At 40.0% G+C, this 19650-nt stretch overlaps 1 protein-coding gene across 1 annotated transcript; it reads right to left on the reverse strand.

Moving 5' to 3' along the window:
- Positions 1 to 8075: 8075 nt before the first annotated feature.
- LOC146649604 (uncharacterized) lies at positions 8076 to 19525 on the reverse strand (the record flags this gene model as incomplete). Its single annotated transcript, XM_085387527.1, has 4 exons — positions 8076 to 9230; positions 18010 to 18169; positions 18999 to 19172; positions 19356 to 19525. Coding segments are annotated over 4 exons (513 nt in total), but the record flags the coding sequence as incomplete, so codon positions are not given.
- Between the last annotated feature and the right edge of the window lie 125 nt (positions 19526 to 19650).

Genomic DNA, 19650 nt, shown 5'->3' on the forward strand with positions numbered 1-19650 from the left:
TGGATACTTGACCCACCTCTGGCTGTAGGCTGTGTGACATCAACTTTTGATGTTTGAAACATCAACTGCAGCTCTTCATCATGCCACAGGATGGAGCTTTGGCACAAAACACCCACATAACCACTTCCCATAGTTCACAGTCACTGAAGAGGTGAACTAATGGGAACACCAAGTCAGTTGTGGAAAGAAGATAGAACGGACATGATAACTTTTAGTATTGAGTACATTTCAAGTCCACAGTGGAATAAATCACTGACAATCCTGAATACTGAAGTAAAAAAGAATGTTGAATCCCTCCTGAAACAAGAGTCTCTGTGTATTGATGAACATTCATGTATTTCTGAAATATCAGATGACTACCAACTACCAACAACAGCAGTTATCTTCACATCAATGCAGACACATGGTTACCAGAAGCTTCTGGCTGATCTAATTGGGTGACTATTGTTTGTCATCAGTTTCCATTCATTGCTTCACTGTGAAAACCAGCCAGTGAGGAGGAGCTTTACTTTAATACCAAATGTATTTAGCACAATACTGCTGAAATTCACATGGACTAAATTGAACCCTATACTGACCTCAAATCCTCTAGTGTGGACTTTTTACAAAAACAGCTGCTTTATATCTGGACTGCAGGTCCAGATGTTCCAAATGGGAGGGGCTGGACTTTAGAGCTGAGACCAGAGCAGCACACCTGATATCTGAAAACCTGAAGTCCCATGGTCTGAATGAAGAATACAATATTTAGGTGAATCACTTCTGTGGCCACAGGTGTATAAAATCAGCACCCCGGCATGCAGACTGCTGCTACAAACATCTGTGAAAGAACGACTCGCTCTCAGGTGCTCCGTGAACTCCAGTGTGGTACCGTAATAGGATGTCACCTGTGCAACAGGTCCAGTCAGGAAATTTTCTCGGTCTCTTGTGCATGTTACTGTTGTTGGGCAGCAACAACATGTTCAAAAGATTGGTCTGTAACATACGGTGGCCCTGAGAGGCCAAACGGACTGCAACTTCAGAAAACACTTATTTTTGTGCAAATGTTTAATAATGAAGAACATTAAAACATTACTGTTGGCCACATGCCAGCAAAGTTATGTGACATTAGCGATGTTTGTACGTACAGCATTTACTTTGTTTTAAAGCCTTTAATTTATACGCCGTTTGATAGTCGACCTTAATCTTACAGAGAATCTGATGATTTTGCGGATAATTAAAGTCAGTCATATATCCACAAACACAACAGGCTGAAAGTCAGTGATGCTGCTCGGTTTGCAGTCCTGAATATCACGGCACAAGCAGGATTCACTGCACTGTTAATGTTAGCTATGTTATATTGCTGTCTCTGTTCGGTGGTGTCGAGCCAAACGGACTTTAACGTGTGTTTGAACGAGCTGACGGTTCACTCGTTAAGCTGGAAGAAAGATGCTTTAATCACAGGAGTCACACATGTGTCCACTGTACCATCTGGGAACTCTTTTTGTTTAGCACTCGTAATAACACAAACACTAAATCCTCCTTCTCTTGTGCTCTTTTGTAGTAGTGTATACTAGAGATGGCACGATACCACTTTTTTATGTCCGATACCGATACCGATATCATAAATTTGGATATCTGCCGATACCGATATGAATCCGATATAGTGTTTTTTAATCAACAAAACTGTTTTTTAAAATATCTTGCTGCATTTTGCAAGTCTGCAAGTTCATACTCAAGTTTAAAACAACAACTACACTAAAGCTATTCTGTTATACCTGTATACAAAAAAAATATTTCATAGTTCAGCAATACTGATCAATCTAATAAACTTAGACCTACACCATCCTCCCTATTCTGGTATTTTAAAGAGTACTTAGCGTAAATATTAAGCAACCTAACTAATAGGGTTCCAACTCCCAGCAACAACAAAAATAAATAAATAAAAAATAGGGAACCACCCCTCACGCGCCACCTCATGATGCTTAATCGACGTAATCAACCTTAATTTGATGCAGTGTGAAAAAAAATGCACAGAAATCAATTATTTTTCAAGAAATATTAAATAGATTCAACATCTTTCTTCAACAAAATTGCAGACTGCACAGATGGTACCTTCCCAAAGGAAAAAGTACTATAGCTTACTAGGGTATATATATTAGACTTACTAGTCACTATATACAGTAATTGACTTCTATTCATTTTACATCAAATTAAAACTTTGTGTGTCAGATAATTATTTATTAAAAGCTAGACATTTTAAATGAGAATAAGAAAGAAAAGTATGTCTTTGTGCCCCCTTTTCCCAGTTAATGCCCTATCGGCCCCCCTGGCTAAACTTTGCTAGATCTGCCCCTGCACAGTTACCAGCGTCAGCTACGTAGAAAAAGATCCTCGAGTAGAAAGTAATATTAAATAAATTCTAACAACAGCTGATCAAGCTTAAACGTGCTGCTGTTGTTCAGCCGCTGGTTTTCTCTTTCTGGTGCAAAGTGGGCCAAAAACAAAGACGGACTCGCGACAGAAAAGCCGATCAGCTGATCATTTAAGCAGTTTCACGATTGAAGTAGCAGCCGGAGAGCGAGAGGCAGTCGCTCGTTAAGCTTAACGCAGGAATGCTTTACAAACATTCAGAGATGGACTTACACACTTGCTTTACTTCTCTCGGGGATAACTTTGTCGGAGATGAAATGCCAGGTTGCTAGCGAAGCTCCAAATGCTATCCAGACCACAGGTCCCGCATGCCACAGCCGCTCTATCACGTGATGCATACTGCTCCGACATGCTAACGTTCTGAGGTGAGTTACGGCGTGTTGCAAGTTTTGTGAGGTGCTTTCGTGATATTTAATGGATCGGATTACATTTTTTATTTTTCTCCGATATCCGATACAGTCATTTAGGTCAGTATCGGACCGATACCGATACGTAATATCGGATCGGTCCATCTCTAGTGTATACACCTGAGACTGTCACCTGTCTCTCTGTCCTGCACTCTCTCTCTTTTTCTTTGATTGTGGAATAAACGTATGAACTTGTATTTATAAGTTACACTTGTGTTTGAATCCTGCAGCTTATCACACATTTGATTTCCATGTGTGACAACTGCAAGTGTCCAGAGTGAGGACAGGCTGAGGGACCCACTGCTGCACGTCATCTGTGAGGCTTTGCACCCCTGATGATCCACCAGGACAAACTCAGCAGTGTGTGAGGAAGAGGAGGAGGAAGAGCCAGCAGTAGCTGACAGATGGAGAGAATAGACAGACTGTTCCCTGTTTGTGAAGGACTGATAGAAAAGTTTAGAATAACTAATGGTCTGTCCTGAATCAGTCTTATTAGGTAATGTTCAAATAATTTTATCATCCCAGTGTTTTCAGTGTGGGAGAAAGTACTCAGGGCCTTAAAGTTACACACTATGAAAGGCAGAAACAAGTTTAATACTCAGAAACCTAAAGTTTAATACCATCCGGCCATACAAACTACGTCCCAAACTCCACCAACTGGGACTTAACTCCTCTCTGTGCAACTGGATTGTGGACTTCCTCACTAACCGTAGACAGAGTGTCAGAGTGGGTAAGAACACCTCTTCCACCCTTGTGGTCAACACCGGTGCCCCTCAGGGGTGTGTTCTGAGCCCTCTGCTATACACTCTCTTCACCCATGACTGTATTTCCTCCTGCGCGTCCAATCTCATTGTTAAGTTTGCAGATGACACTACAGTGCTCGGACTTATATCCAACAATGATGAGACAAACTATAGGACAGAGGTGCAACAACTAGAGTCATGGTGCCACGACAATAACTTGGTCTTAAACACCAAAAAGACCAAGGAGATCATTGTAGATTTCCGGAAGAGGGGTCATAACAACCATCTGCCTCTCTTCATTGGCAGTGAGGCGGTGGAGAGGGTGAGCAGTTTTAAATTCTTGGGGGTAACTGTGACCGAGGACCTGTCCTGGGGCAACCATATCACCTCAGTTGTACGGAAGGCCCAACAGCGCCTCTACTACCTGAGGAGACTGCGGAGCGCACACATTCCCAGATCTCTGATGTTGAACTTCTACAACTGTGCCATCAGCAGCGTTCTGACGTATGGATTTCTAGTGTGGTTCCCCAGCTGCACCAAGGCCGATCAGCAAGCACTCCAGCGGGTGGTGAAGGAAGCTGGCAGAATTATTGGAACAAGTCTGCCAGAGATCAGTAATATCTTCCCCACTCGCTGTCTGAGGAGGGTGCACAGTATCCTGCGGGACCAACATCACCCTGCGCGCCACCTTTTCCATCTGCTGCCCTCAGGGAGAAGGTACAGGTCTATACAGGCCAGAACATCCAGACTGGCCAACAGCCTGTATCCACAGGCTGTGAGGCTCCTGAACTCTCTGCCCCCCTCTCACGGACAATAACCATATCCAACTTCTTAATAGCAATGAACTGGTCTGCATTGGTGCATCATATCTTTATTCTCTTCCCCCTCCTGCCCCCCCCCCCTCTTTCTTAAATAGATAACTATCATATCTGATATCATATCTCACAGTACAATAATATTGAATGGGTTGCATTGTTGTATTTTGTCATGTTTCTCAGGTCTTTGTCTGAATTTCTACGAACATTATTGCTAAGGATTGTCTTATTGCATTGGAGTCACACTGGGTTAAATATGTACACTTGGGTTTTAAGGGGTATTTATTATTTTCTTCTTTTTTTTGGGTTGTATGGAAGCCCCAAACGCAATTTAATTGTTCTTGACAATGACAATAAATAAATAAATACTAAATACTAAAATACTAAATACTATGTATCAGCAGCAGAATGGACCTAAAAATAAATGTTTGTTTCAGTTCTGTGAAGCTTTGAGTATTTTGGATTAGTAGCACTGCTGTGTTTGTTGCATCATATTGCTGTAATTGTTTATATGCTTTATATATTCTAAGGTAAGTTGATCTACATCATATTCTATAAGGATGTTATGTGTTTATATACTTTCTGCCCAGTTTGGCCCATTTAGCAGAAGTCAGCCTGTTTAAGGCTCTGATATCTATTCTGTATGACTTAAAGCAGTTATGACATGGTATTATTTTCTCACCCATTAAAGGAATATTTAATTTATCAGTCTACTCTTCATTCTATCAGAAACAGTTATCACAGCTCGTACATTTTGTTTTTACACATATATGTAAGCATTGAGCCAAATTTAGTAATGCCAACATATTAAAAGAACAATATTTGTCTCTTATATATAATACATCTATAGATACACTGTCAAAGATACTTGTCTTTGAGTGAAGATTTAAGGTGATGGGAAATATAAATAAATGCAACTCTACTCTTTACTGAAGCTCAGTATTTGACACGGAGTTCAAAATCACTGCTGTAATAACTAATAATGATTAATATAATAACTATAATATTGGCCATATTATATTTACATTACCAAAGTGAGATGACTTTAGTCTCATGAACAACATTAGCTAATTGTTATTTACTAGCTAATCTTAAATGACTGTTCAGCACAGAAATGAAGCCCAACAATCATGTTTTACAGTCCTGTGGTCTCAGCCTCAGATACTTATCAAATCACACAAAGCTCATGTAGAAACAAATGTACAAAATATGTTCTCCTTCATTTCTGTCAAACAAAGCTGTATGAAACGTTTCCAGCTGTTAGTATCATGGTTGCTAAGCAACTTGGGCAGCGCGATGGAGGCCAGTCTGTCCCATTTCACAAGCCTACAAGCGTCGCACTTCCGGCCTCAGCAGTCTTTGAGTACGCGGCCCTTGAGGACCGTTAAGGCTGCGTAATTTAAGGCTGCAGACCCTGAATTGGGATAGAGCCATACATACATGTTTTGGTTCGTGCAACTGGTCCGTCGGGTTATTGTCTCCCCAGAAACATTTCCGTTGTGTTTTGTGTGCTTTTGCAGCGTTTTTCTTTTTGCAGGTGTTTTTCTTTTTGCAGTGTTTTTCTTTTTGAAGCGTTTTTCTTTTTGCAGCATTTTTCTTTTTGCAAGTGTTTTCTGAAGTTGCAGTCCGTTTGGCCTCTCAGGGCCACCGTAGTAACCAGAGGTGTGGACTCGAGTCACATGACTTGGACTCGAGTCAGACTCGAGTCATTAATTTTATGACTTCAGACTTGACTTGAAAAAATGTTCTAAGACTTGTGACTTGACTTGGACTTTTACACCAATGACTTGGGACTTGAATTGGACTTGAACCGGTTTACTTGAAAAGACTTGATATTTTACCCCAAATATAAAATTTAACATGCATATTATATAGAGATTGAAAATGTGACGTCATTCACGGGTAGAACCACAAAGGATTCTGGGAACTCGTGGCAAGAGGTACTAGCGCACGCAGGCTTTCAATTGAAATCAGTTATACAGCGATAAAAAGAAACACAAAAATGTCAAGAAGCTGTTGTATTATTAACTGCAATAGCCGGTCGCATGACAGCCACGGGAAGCCGACGGGTAAAGAGATCGGTTGTTATCGGATTACGTCGTTGAAGAGAAATTGTTCGAGCCATGTGTAACGGTGGACCCAAGAAATACCAGCCGGAGCGACTTTTGACAGTGCAGAACTTTTTATTAAGCTCGGGTTGTAGTGGACACATGTACTCCGCGCTCTCTTTCTCTGCTGTCACGTTCCTTCTCCGTCTGTCACTGCCAACACATAAAGAGACACAATCACTGTCAGATCCCAGCACACCTGTTCACCCCGCCCCTGCGCCGCCCCGGGAGCTCACTGCGTCACGCCTCCTCTGCAGCTGGCCAAGGACCACACCCACGCCACACCATGTTTCCGAAGTAACAAACGGCGACGGGTGGCCTGGATTGCAGCCATTCAAAGACCAATTATAACGTCCCAGAACACTCCAGCTCACAGGTTAGTCTGCTCCAAGCATTTACACGAAGGTCAGTGTTTTTTAGTAGTTAATGCGTCATTTTCATAACATAATTGGTGATATAGGTTACAAGCAAGTCTGGCGCTGAACAGAAATTGTCGCGCTATGCTCCTTTATTTATTGTGCATAAATAGTGAATTGTCCTGACACAATATTGCGTTTCGCTTCTGTTATTATGGTACATTGACAAAAACATATACTTTTATTCACAGGATAAAACAGTTGTTTTGTATCACTAATTGCACAGTACGATTACAGCATACAATATTATTGTCACTGCTACATTTCTGTGATGCTACCAGAAATTATTTCCACTGCTAATTAATTACCATTGAGCTCAAAGGTCCTATTAATAAACGGTTAACGAATGTGTATTTATGACGACGATTTGTGAGACTGGTAAACTTATGATACGTACGATGGTCTTTACTTTCTACACGGTGCATTTCAAGGTCCTGTACCCATCCGTCGGTAAACTGTACCTGGGCTTGTTGCAGTGACCGGAAGTTACTAAACTTCATGAGTGTGTGCACTCACTCCAAGAACCGTATGATTATAAATATGCATATAAATATGCTACGATGAGATAGCTGACTTCATCTAACTAGCAAATGTTTTCCAGGCTACGTTGGTGATGCAGTTTTTTTTTTAAAATGATATTTAAAAAAATATATCATTTATTTATGTATGATATTTTTGTCATGCGATTTTAAAGTCGGTCCTACAACCGCACCCAAGAATAACATGCAGCTTATCTCAGAACTGTCGGTGAAAATTATTCTTGGAGCTAGGTTTAATTGAGCTGCATTTTAAAGAGGTGCAATTTCACAATTTGTGTATATTTTCTAAGTTCACTATTTTGTCATGTGTTGAGAAAAACACAGATTTAAAAATTACATGGTCTAATATTTACATTTAGCATATAACTGCAACTTTCGGGTTTTTTTTTAAAGACTCGAAAGGACTTGAAATTCAAAATTTCAGACTTGTGACTTTACTTGGACTTTTACACCAGTGACTTGAGACTCGACTCTGACTTGCCTGACATTACTTGAGACTTGACTTGAGACTTGAGGATAAAGACTTGAGACTTACTTGAGACTTGCAAAACAATGACTTGGTCCCACCTCTGGTAGTAACACACCCATACATTTGTAGAAAAACAATGGGACAGACAGTCTAAATTATTTGTTGATGATGTCATTTTGTTTATTGCATAATCAAACTGGTTACAGCATTCTCACATTATCAGTGTGTACAGTAAAAAAAAAACTAAAGCAGCAACATTCTTAGTGAAATTAAATGAACCCAATTTATGAAGTATTACAGTTTCATGTGTGAGAACAGTTTACATTTTGGATACAGGTTTTTCCAAATGCAGACCTTGTTGACTCTTTAATTTCTCTTTAATGAAATTATGGACTTAATTGGTAGATTGTTATGGCCCTGGCCATAATCTGTCTTGGTGGCTGTTTCTTTGTCTGTGTCTTTAAGTCTCTGCAGGTCCCTGATTGGATGAGCTGACGGCTGCTGATTGGCCCCCTGATCATATGGTTGCTTCAAAATCTGTCACCAGCAGTTGTCCCGGGGCAGCCACTGACAGCAGCAGCAGACCTGACCCTGGCCTCCAAAACCTGTGACATTTGTGCCTGTGACTTTTGCGACTTGCTGAGTTCTGTATATAGTGTGCACATTAGTTTTCACTGTAAATAGCACATTGTAAATAGCACTGGAACAGAAGGGGTGAGCTGCCTTATTGTTTTTCCTTGCACAGTTTTCTCAGTTAGGGAGTTAGGTGTAATGCTTGTCTTTTGTTTGGTTTTTGATTTCACATAGGGCTTTAGATAGCACCTCCTCCTGACTTAGCTTGTTTTGTTTGTTATTTTGGCCTTTGTTCACCCCGGAGCTTCATTTTTCAGTGTAGACAAATAAACCACCGTTCACTAAGAAATTGGTTTTCCCTCTGTGTATGGTTTTGGGGACCAGGGCGGGGTCAATCTTTTCAACTCTTATGTTGCGTTCCTGTACCCCTAGACTGGGGCGTAACAAGATCTATCTACTGTAACTGGAAAACTAAACAAAGAGTCGTTAATAGAGAAAATATTCTGGAGCTTAGAAAAGAAACTATTACATGACTTATTTGTAAGTGAGTCATTTCACGACACCACTCCTGAATGTAGGGTTCCCCCACCCTACTGTTAAGTTTACAGATTCTCACCGTCGTCTTCACCTCTTTGTGTCTGAGGGTTTGTGTTCATTCCTGAAGTGTGGAGGAAGATTTTTAGAGTTCCTAGACAGACTGAATCCTGGAGATTCTGCTCTGTCCTCCTTTTCATCCACATCGTCAGTTGGTCTGAGAGAGAAAACATCAAAGTTAAAGCTTTAAGGTAAATTTCAAAACTTAAATTTAATACTCACTGTAAAACTTTTTATTTGTCATTACATATTGCATTATTTTATAATTAAAACATGAGGAATTCCATTTTGCTATAGTAGCATGCACCCTACTGGCATTGCAGCATTATTTTGAGTGAGCCATTATTTTGGAGTACCGTCTCCAAATTGAAGGCCAAGTTTCATATAATGGGGGATGTCAGAAACACAGCACAAAATGGTTGTTCCAAAAAAGACAACCATTTCCTAAGCACTTAAGAACCGTAGGTGGTTTTCTACAGATTTGCACAGTCCAAACAGACTGCACACAGCCAATCTCAGGTCTTATAGGGCTGCCAGTAGGCCAGCATGACTGCACTACACCATCAAGCACAAATTTCCTTACTGGGAATTAGTTTAATTTTAGCAGCTTCAGAATGTGAACTAACATTCAGTCATTAATTTCTTTTTGTTTTTATCTAAAATTCCAGCATAATGATGAACACATTATTAGAGATGGCACAATACCACTTTTTAACGTCCGATTCCGTTACCGATATCATAAATTTGGATATCTGCCGATACCGATATGAAGCTGATATAGTGTATTTTATAATCAATAAAACTTTTTTAAAAAAATATCTGCATTTTGTATAAGTTAATACTCGAGTTTTTAAAAAACAAAACACTAAAGCTATTCTGTTATACCTCTACTTAGTGGAAATATTAAACAAACAAACTAACAGGCCCTCTTCTCTGGGCCTGGACTCACATGTAAAGTCTTTGTCTCGTTCCTTTATTTAAAACTTTATTATTTAAACAGGCCTTCCGTTAATCAACACTTTTGAATTGTTTTGAATTTGCATTATTTATATTGTCTATTTTATTACTCAATGTTTTCTTTATTTTAACCTTTGTGTACAGCGCTTAATAAATAAACCTTACTTACTTACTAATAGGGTTGCCAACTCCCAGCAAAATGCTTAATTAACGTAATCGACTTTAATTTAATGCACGTGTAAAATAAATGCACAGAAATCAATTATTTTTGTAAAAATAATTAAATCGATTCAACATATTTCTTCAACAGAATTGCAGACTGCACAGATGGTAATATAAAGTAATATAGCTTACTAGGGTATATATTAGACTTAATAGTTACTATATACACTAATGGACTTCTATACATTTTACATCCGATGAAAACTTTGGAGGTAAGATTCAACAACAAACAAAACAACACACAAAACAAAACAATTCAAATAATTATTTATTAAAAACTAGACACTTTAAATGACAATAACAAAGAAAAGTATTTCTTTGAGCCCCCATTTCCCTGTTAAAGCCCTACCTGGCCCCCTGGCAAAACTTTGCTACACCCACACCTGCACAGTTACCAACTGCTAGGTATGTAGAAAGTAATATTAAATAAATTCTAACAACAGCTTATCAAGCTTAAACGTTTCTGGTGCAAAGTGGGCAATAAACAAACAAGAGAGACGGGACTCGTGACAGAAAAGCCAATCAGCTAGTCATTGATCAGTTCCATGATTGAAGTAGCAACAGGAGGGGGAGAGAAGGTTGTTAAGCTTACCATGGGAATGCTTTACAAACATTCAGTGATGAATTTACACACTTGGTTTACTTCTCATGGATATCTTTCTCGGAGATGAAATGCTGGTTTGATAGCGAGGCTCCAAATGCTCAACTAGACTGCGAACAGGTCTCACACGCCACAGCGGCTCTATCACGTGACGCATACTGCTCCGACGTGCTAAGGTCATGAGCTGGGTTACGACATGTCGCAAGTTTTGTCAGGTGCTTTTGTGATATTTAATGGATCGCATTACATTTTTTATTTCTCTCCGATATCCGATACGTAATATCGGATCACCGACGCAAATGAATACAGAGCTCAACTGAGGGAGCTAAAGGTAATGCCATCAATCAATCGCCTAATCATAATACTAACTGCACCGATAAAATAGTATTATTGTGAACAAAAACATCTTTTTAAAAACATTATTTTGATTTTGTTTTTAAATCTCACTTGTTACTACTAAATGTGATGCCATACTACTAATGACCTACTAATTTTAATTCAGGTGTGTTGCAGCACTTGATCTATAAAGTGAACATCAACCTCAATTTAAAAATAATAGGCTGTGGGGGCGCTTGTGTACACTGATGGAGTAGGACGCACTCTTCTCAGCTCCGCACTTTTCTTCTTTTTTTCCAACAATTTAACGCGACATCGTGCCTCTTTAATTAACTGGTCAACAGCACTACTGCTTTGCATCGACTACGATAAATACTGGACGACATGCCGCCTAAAAAAGATGCAACACACTGCCAGAAAGCAGTAGCTGAAAATTCTGCGAGCACCGACGCCATATTAGCAGCTATCGCTAGCCTAAAAACCTCTATGGAGACCCGCCTTGACACAATTGAGTCTACTTTGTCTATGCTCCAGGCAGATATCCGGTCATCTGAACAGCGTCTAGATCAGGGCTGCCCAATCCCAGTCCTCGAGAGCTACTATCCTGCAGCTTTTGGATACATCCCTACTCCAACACAGCTGAATCAAATGGTTTGATTACCTCTTCAGCATGCCATCATGTTTGGCAAAGGCCTGATAACAAGCCATTCATTTGATTCGGGTGTGTGGGAACAAGGATGCATCTAAAAGCTGCAGGACGGTAGCTCTCGAGGACCGGGATTGGGCACCCCTGGTCTAGATGTTATCGATGAGTCGCTTACTACAATGGACAGCCGTGTTTGTATGCTTGAAGCTACATGCAAGGAACTAAAGGCAGCCACCAATAACCTGCGTGGCAAGCTAGGCCAGACGGAGACGCGCTCATGTCGGGCCAACATTAGGATTGTTGGAGTGAAGGAAGGTGCTGAGGGCGGTAAGCCTGCGGACTTTGTTTCATCCCTGCTGCTGGATGTGTTGGGGAAAGACAACTTTATTAAGCCGATAAAAGTGGAGAGGGCACACTGCACCCTTAGACCAAAACCAACGGCTGGCCAGTGAACGAGGGCTATCATAGCCCAGTTGCATCATGAGAAAGACGTGTGGCATGTCCTGCGTCTGGCACGCCAACGTGCACCGTTGAGCTGCGATGGAGAGAATTTGTCCATCTTCCCTGACTACACTGCGGAGGTCCTTGCACAGGCCTTCAATACGGTCAGGAAAAAGCTTAGTGCCTCCGGAGTGACGTGCAGTCTGCGCTACCCGGCCCAGCTTCGGGTAGTTCACAACAACATCACTAACACCTTCAAGTCTCCTGCTGAAGCTGAACGTTTTGCGGACTCACTGTAATCGTGACCTGGTAATATATTTGTTCATGTTGTTGATGCGGCTGTATTTTTGAACATTCTCACTCTTCTCTTCCTATAGTGAGAGTCGCGATTCGTTCAATCATTTTTTGAATGCTTCTGTGGTGCTAGCTTTCTATCATTGTTGTTTGTTTTTTTTGCTACGACGTCTTAAAACTTTTCTCTATTGTGAAGTACTGAGAACGTTTACATTATAACTTTGGTTATACACAAGTACACAAGTCATTTTATACAGGGAGTGCAGAATTATTAGGCAAATGAGTATTTTGTCCACATCATCCTCTTCATGCATGTTGTCTTACTCCAAGCTTTATAGGCTCGAAAGCCTACTACCAATTAAGCATATTAGGTGATGTGCATCTCTGTAATGAGAAGGGGTGTGGTCTAATGACATCAACACCCTATATCAGGTGTGCATAATTATTAGGCAACGTCCTTTCCTTTGGCAAAATGGGTCAAAAGAAGGACAGGCTCAGAAAAGTCAAAAATAGTGAGATATCTTGCAGAGGGATGCAGCAGTCTCAAAATTGCAAAGCTTCTGAAGCATGATCATCGAACAATCAAGCGTTTCATTCAAAATAGTTAACAGGGTCGCAAGAAGCGTATGGAAAAACCAAGGCACAAAATAACTGCCCATGAACTGAGAAAAGTCAAGCATTCAGCTGCCAAGATGCCACTTGCCACCAGTTTGGCCATATTTCAGAGCTGCAACATCACTGGAGTGCCCAAAAGCACAAGGTGTGCAATACTCAGACACATGGCCAAGGTAAGAAAGGCTGAAAGACGACCACCACTGAACAAGACACACAAGCTGAAACATCAAGACTGGGCCAAGAAATATCTCAAGACTGGTTTTTCTAAGGTTTTATGGACTGATGAAATGAGAGTGAGTCTTGATGGGCCAGATGGATGGGCCCGTGGCTGGATTGGTAAAGGGCAGAGAGCTCCAGTCCGACTCAGACGCCAGCAAGGTGGAGGTGGAGTACTGGTTTGGGCTGGTATCATCAAAGATGAGCTTGTGGGGCCTTTTCGGGTTGAGGATGGAGTCAAGCTCAACTCCCAGTCCTACTGCCAGTTTCTGGAAGACACCTTCTTCAAGCAGTGGTACAGGAAGAAGTCTGCATCCTTCAAGAAAAACATGATTTTCATGCAGGACAATGCTCCATCACATGCGTCCAAGTACTCCACAGCGTGGCTGGCAAGAAAGGGTATAAAAGAAGAAAAACTAATGACATGGCCACCTTGTTCACCTGATCTGAACCCCATTGAGAACCTGTGGTCCATCATCAAATGTGAGATTTACAAGGAGGGAAAACAGTACACCTCTCTGAACAGTGTCTGGGAGGCTGTGGTTGCTGCTGCACGCAATGTTGATGGTGAACAGATCAAAACACTGATAGAATCCATGGATGGCAGGCTTTTGAGTGTCCTTGCAAAGAAAGGTGGCTATATTGGTTGCTGATTTGTTTTTGTTTTGTTTTTGAATGTCAGAAATGTATATTTGTGAATGTGGAGATGTTATATTGGTTTCACTGGTACAAATAAATAATTGAAATGGGTATATATTTGTTTTTTGTTAAGTTGCCTAATAATTATGCACAGTAATAGTCACCTGCACACACAGATATCCCCCTAAAATAGCTAAAACTAAAAACAAACTAAAAACTACTTCCAAAAACATTCAGCTTTGATATTAATGAGTTTTTTGGGTTCATTGTGAACATGGTTGTTGTTCAATAATAAAATTATTCCTCAAAAATACAACTTGCCTAATAATTCTGCACTCCCTGTATGTTTGTGTCTTTTTTTCTTTTTTTTTACCCAATCAGTCGATTTATGGGTGTAACCAAGGCTGGACTGGGACAAAAAATCGGCCCGGGCATTTTGACTAGAGACCGGCCCACCAGGATAAAGATTGAAAATGTGACGTCATTCAGGGGTAAAACCGCAAAGGATTCTGGGAACTTGTGGCAAGAGGTACTAGCGCACGCAGGCTTTCAATTGAACTCCGTTACACAGCGATAAAAAGAAACACAAAAAATGGCAAGAAGCTGTTGTATTATTAACTGCAACAGCCGGTCGCATGACAGCCACGGGAAGCTGATCGTTTTTTTTAATCGGTTTACGTCGTTGAAGAGAAATGTTTTAAGCCATGTTTCCGAAGTAAGACCTGACGGATGGTCTGGATATACCAAATATAACGTCTCAGAACACTCCAGCTCACATGTTAGTCTGCTCCAAGCATTCCCACAAAGGTCAGAGTTTTTTAGTCGTTAATATGTCATTTTTCTTAACATAATTAGTGATATAGGTTACAAGCAAGTCTGGCGCTGAACAGAAATTGTCGCGCTATGCTCCTTTGTTTATTGTGCATAAATAGTGAATTGTCCTGACACAATATTGCATTTCGCTTCTGTTATTATGGTACATTGACAAAAACATATACTTTTATTCACAGGATAAAACAGTTGTTTTGTATCACTAATTGTCCAGTGCGATTACAACATACAATATTATTGTCACTGCTACATTTCTGTGATGAACCAGAAATTATTTCCACTACTAATTAATTACCGTTGAGCTCAAAGGTCCTATTAATAAACGGTTAACGAATGTGTATTTATGACGACGATTTGTGAGACTGGTAAACTTACCTTTGTTCGTACCATGGTCTTTACTTTCTACACGGTGCATTTCAAGGTCCTGTACCCATCCGTACGTAAACTGTACCTGGGCTTGTTGCAGTGACCTGAAGTTACTAAACTTCATGAGTGTATGCACTCACTCCAAGAACCGTATGATTATAAATCTGAGCGTGGTGAAAGTTGGGCAGCACGCTAACGTCTTTTGTCCCTCTGTGTTCTCGTAAGGGTCTGACCCTTTCACACCTTTGATTTTTTCCTCGTATCTTTTCTTTGTCTTTTCGTCGAGTCTGTCTTTGTACGGACCGGCATTGTTCTCCTTTTGTTTTGTACATTCCTTTTTTGTGCGGCAAAGAAAAAACAAGAAGGTATTGGAACCGGAGAATGAACGTTTTGCGGTGCTGCAAATGCTTGCATTTGATGCGGTACTTGGATTGTTTTGCCACGAGTTCCCGGCATGCAATGCGTGAAAATCACATGATTGCTAAACAATGGGGCGGGTGCATTCGGCCTCCTCGGCTGTAATTGGTCCAGCCCAGAGTCGATCATGACCAATTGGCCAATCCAACACCTTTCATTATATATACCCTTCCTTAAAAAAAAAAAAAAAAAAAAAAAAAAAATATCCATCGGCCCATAAAAACAAAAAATCGCCAGCGGCCCACCGGGCAAATGCCCGGTATGCCCGATGGCCAGTCCAGCTATGGGTGTAACTATTGTTTTGATTAATGGAGTCTGGTGCGGAGCTGCTATACACGAAGGATGTTTTTTTCTCTTTTTCTTTTTTGTTTTTTTGTGCTCCTCTTCCCGGCAGTCCCCTTAATGCACGCTGGGATGGGCCACAGTGGTTCTTGTTCTTTTTTGCGGCCTTTTTCTTTTTGGGGGGTGGGGTTCAGTGTTCTTGTTGTTAATTTTGTTTTATGTTTACATCCTGGAATTTCAAGGGCTTAGGCAGAGCTTTGAAACGTGGGAAGGTTATGTCACATTTGAAGCATTTATCTTCTGATAGAATTTTTCTTCAGGAAACTCATATTCACTCCAATGAACAGAGATGTTTAAGAGCAAATTGGGTGTCGAAGGTTTACTGGTCCACTTTCACATCTAAGGCCAGAGGTGTTGCTATACTCATACGGAAAACCACTCCATTTATATTTGGATCCGTCGTTACTGATCCGGATGGGAGATTTGTTTTGGTCTCTGGGTCCATTAACTCTTTTCCACTGGTCTTGCTAAATATCTATGCCCCTAATTTTGACTGTCCTGACTTCTTTTCCAAAATATTTGACCTAATTTCTGAATATAATATGTCTAATATAATTGGTGGCGATTTTAACTGCTATTTTGATCCTGTTTTAGATAGATTGTCTACAAAAATAGCCCTCACTACTAGATCCACGGCAGTTTTGAACAATCTGGTAAAATCACACAACATGGTAGACGTTTGGAGGCTTCAGCATCCAAATGACAGGCAATATTCCTTTTTTTCACCTGTACATCGTAGCTTTACCAGAATAGATTACTTTGTTACAGATTCTAGACTATTACCCAGTATTATCAGCTCTGCTTATCATCAGATCTTGATTTCTGACCATGCCCCACTTACCATGAAAATAGATTTTAATTTAAAGCCTCGAATTTTCAATTGGAAATTCCATTCTACCCTTCTGTCAAACAAAAACTTCTTAAAACATAACGACAACGGTGAGGTCTCTGATTCCACTCTTTGGGAATCTTTTAAGGCAGCATTGCGTGGCAAGATCATCTCCTTTCAAACATTTTCGAAAAGAACTAGATTAAATCGTCTGTCCCAAATTGAGTCTGAATTATCAACATTAGAGGAGGCACTTCGCCAATCTGATACTGAGGACATATCTAATGCTAATCTAAAACTAAAACTCGAATACAATCATATTTTGGGAACCCAAGTCGGTAGCGATATTATTAAATTGAAACAAAGACACTTTGAGTTGGGAGATAAACCCCATAAATTACTTGCCAGACAATTAAAAGATGTGCAAGCCTATCGCACCATACACAAAATTGCCTCCTCTACCGGTGAATTAATTACTGATCCTAAGCTGATTAACGACAGATTTGTTGAGTTTTTCAGCACACTGTACTCTTCTAAATCAAACACCACTGACTCTGAGCTTTTTAGCTTTCTTAACTCTCTGAGTATTCCAACCCTTACAGAATCTGCCACCCAAGCACTTGAAGCTGACTTCAGCATCACAGAAGTCAAAGCTGCTATAGTTTCTTTCCCTAGCTGTAAAGGCTGCGGACCGGATGGGTTCAACATAGAATTTTATAAAGCCCATATTGATATAATCGCTCCACTTTTACTCAGAATGGTGAACTGCTCTATTGCACAGGGCTCTTTCCCTGATAGCATATATGATACCCACGTTTGTCTTCTCCCTAAGAAGGACAGAGACTACAACGAAGCATCTTGTAAATGGTGACGCGCTCCCACAATGCATTGCGGCGTGACGTCAACTCCAAAGCCCTATAGGCTGTGCGAAATTTTGCACTTATAGTATAGCATGTGTAAGTCTCTAACACCAAATCAAACTTGCATGTCAATTTTTCAATTTACCAAAATGGAAATGAGGTTTTATGGTTCACGCAAACTATGTTTATGCTATTACAAATATATATGTTTTTACCTTTTTATATATTTTCTTTGTGGCAAAAATGCTGACAAAATATACCTACACTAAATGTGTGTAGAAAAATATTGCTAAGCGCACCATGGACTAACTCTTCTCTACTGACCTTAATAAACTGTAGTTTCACGAGATCAGACAGCTGCTTCTCATCTGAATCATGCAGGTTGTTTTTACTCAGGTCTAGATGTGTCAGGTGAGAAGGGTTGGCCTTCAGAGCAGAGACCAGAGTAGCACAGCTGGTATTTGATAAATTACAGCTCTCCAATCTGAATAAAGCAAGCAGATAAAATCACTGATAATTCATTCAGATGATTTCACGTTTTAAATGCGCAGCTCAGGATTACTGCAATCAAAAAATCAATCAGCTTCTGTGAAATGAGTAGTGACTATTCATTCTGTTATCGTGGATCATAATCATCTCAGCTACACACATGCAAAGGTCAGCATGACATTCAAACACATATTCATATCAACAGACATCATGCTGGTGACCTCTGTCAAGTCTCTTACAGGATTACACGATCAGTATGATATAAATATGTTAAACATATAAAAATATGTGTTTTAATGTCGCTTTCTTTGTGTGTGTGTCTCCTTCATTATCTTAAATAAATCAAATTTTCCTTATTTGAAAACAAAGTAAATTTCGGAAAAGAAAAATGAAAATATAATTAAAAGAAAAATTTACAGCTTGATGGATGGAAGTAGAGTGCTTGGGAAATAAACAGATGTGTAAAGACTTGTTTAAAACAAAGCATTATATTGTTTATTAGGCAAATAAACTAAATGATTAAATACTCAGTATTTGCATACAAATAATAACTAAAAAACTATTTTGTATTTCTTGTTTTGGCATTCCTGCTGGCATTCTTTTCCTGCACATGTCTCTTTTGTTAGGGAGTTCCAGATAGTTTCTAGCTGTTTCCAAATTTGATTCCACTATATCCCAAAGCTTCCAATAAGATACAAGTCAGGACTTCATCATGAGATATTTCATACTGAATTTCATGTTTTTATTTACCCAAGTTCGAGCAGGCACATTGGACTTCTGTAACATTATTGTAATTATAAGTAACAGACTCTAAATTAACTCACATCAGAGTCTCAAGTGTACACTTTGGACTCTCCAGAAAACCACAGAGCTGTATGATCCCTGAATCCTGCAGATTGTTGTCACTCAGGTCTAGATGTTTCAAGTGAGAGGGGTTGGACTTCAAAGCAGAGACTAGAGCAGCACAGCTGATCTCTGACAACCTGCAGTTTTTCAATCTGAATAAAGGAAAAAACAGATAAAGTCATTAATAATTCAAATAGCTGCTTATTATTTCATTTCCATGACCATTGATGACCTATATTGGACAGCAATAGACTCCTTTGTAAGGAGATTAATTTAATTCACAAGTCAAACAACTGAGATATCTCCAGAAATAAAAGCAATCCCATTGAAATAACCTTAGAGTCTGCAGTCTACAGTTTGAACTCTCCAGAGCAGCACATAGCTGCTTCAATGCTGAATCCTTCAGGTGGTTTCCACTCAGATCCAGCTCTGTCAGATGGGAAGGGCTGGACTTCAGAGCTGAGGCCACAATTTCATAGTGAGTTGTTGAGAGCCAACAGTTAGAAAGTGTGTAATGGCAAAAATATTAGAAAACATTATTATAAATAGGACATTTTATATTCATTTTGTACATTTGAGTTGGAGTCTTGCTGTTTGGCATTTTGTTATTCATATCAGTGGTTCATCAGT

Source organism: Rhamphochromis longiceps, linkage group LG17 (assembly GCF_057381845.1).
Source record: "Rhamphochromis longiceps isolate RC_006_pf linkage group LG17, R_longiceps_female_GT1.1, whole genome shotgun sequence".
NCBI classification, from domain to species: Eukaryota; Metazoa; Chordata; class Actinopteri; order Cichliformes; family Cichlidae; genus Rhamphochromis; species Rhamphochromis longiceps.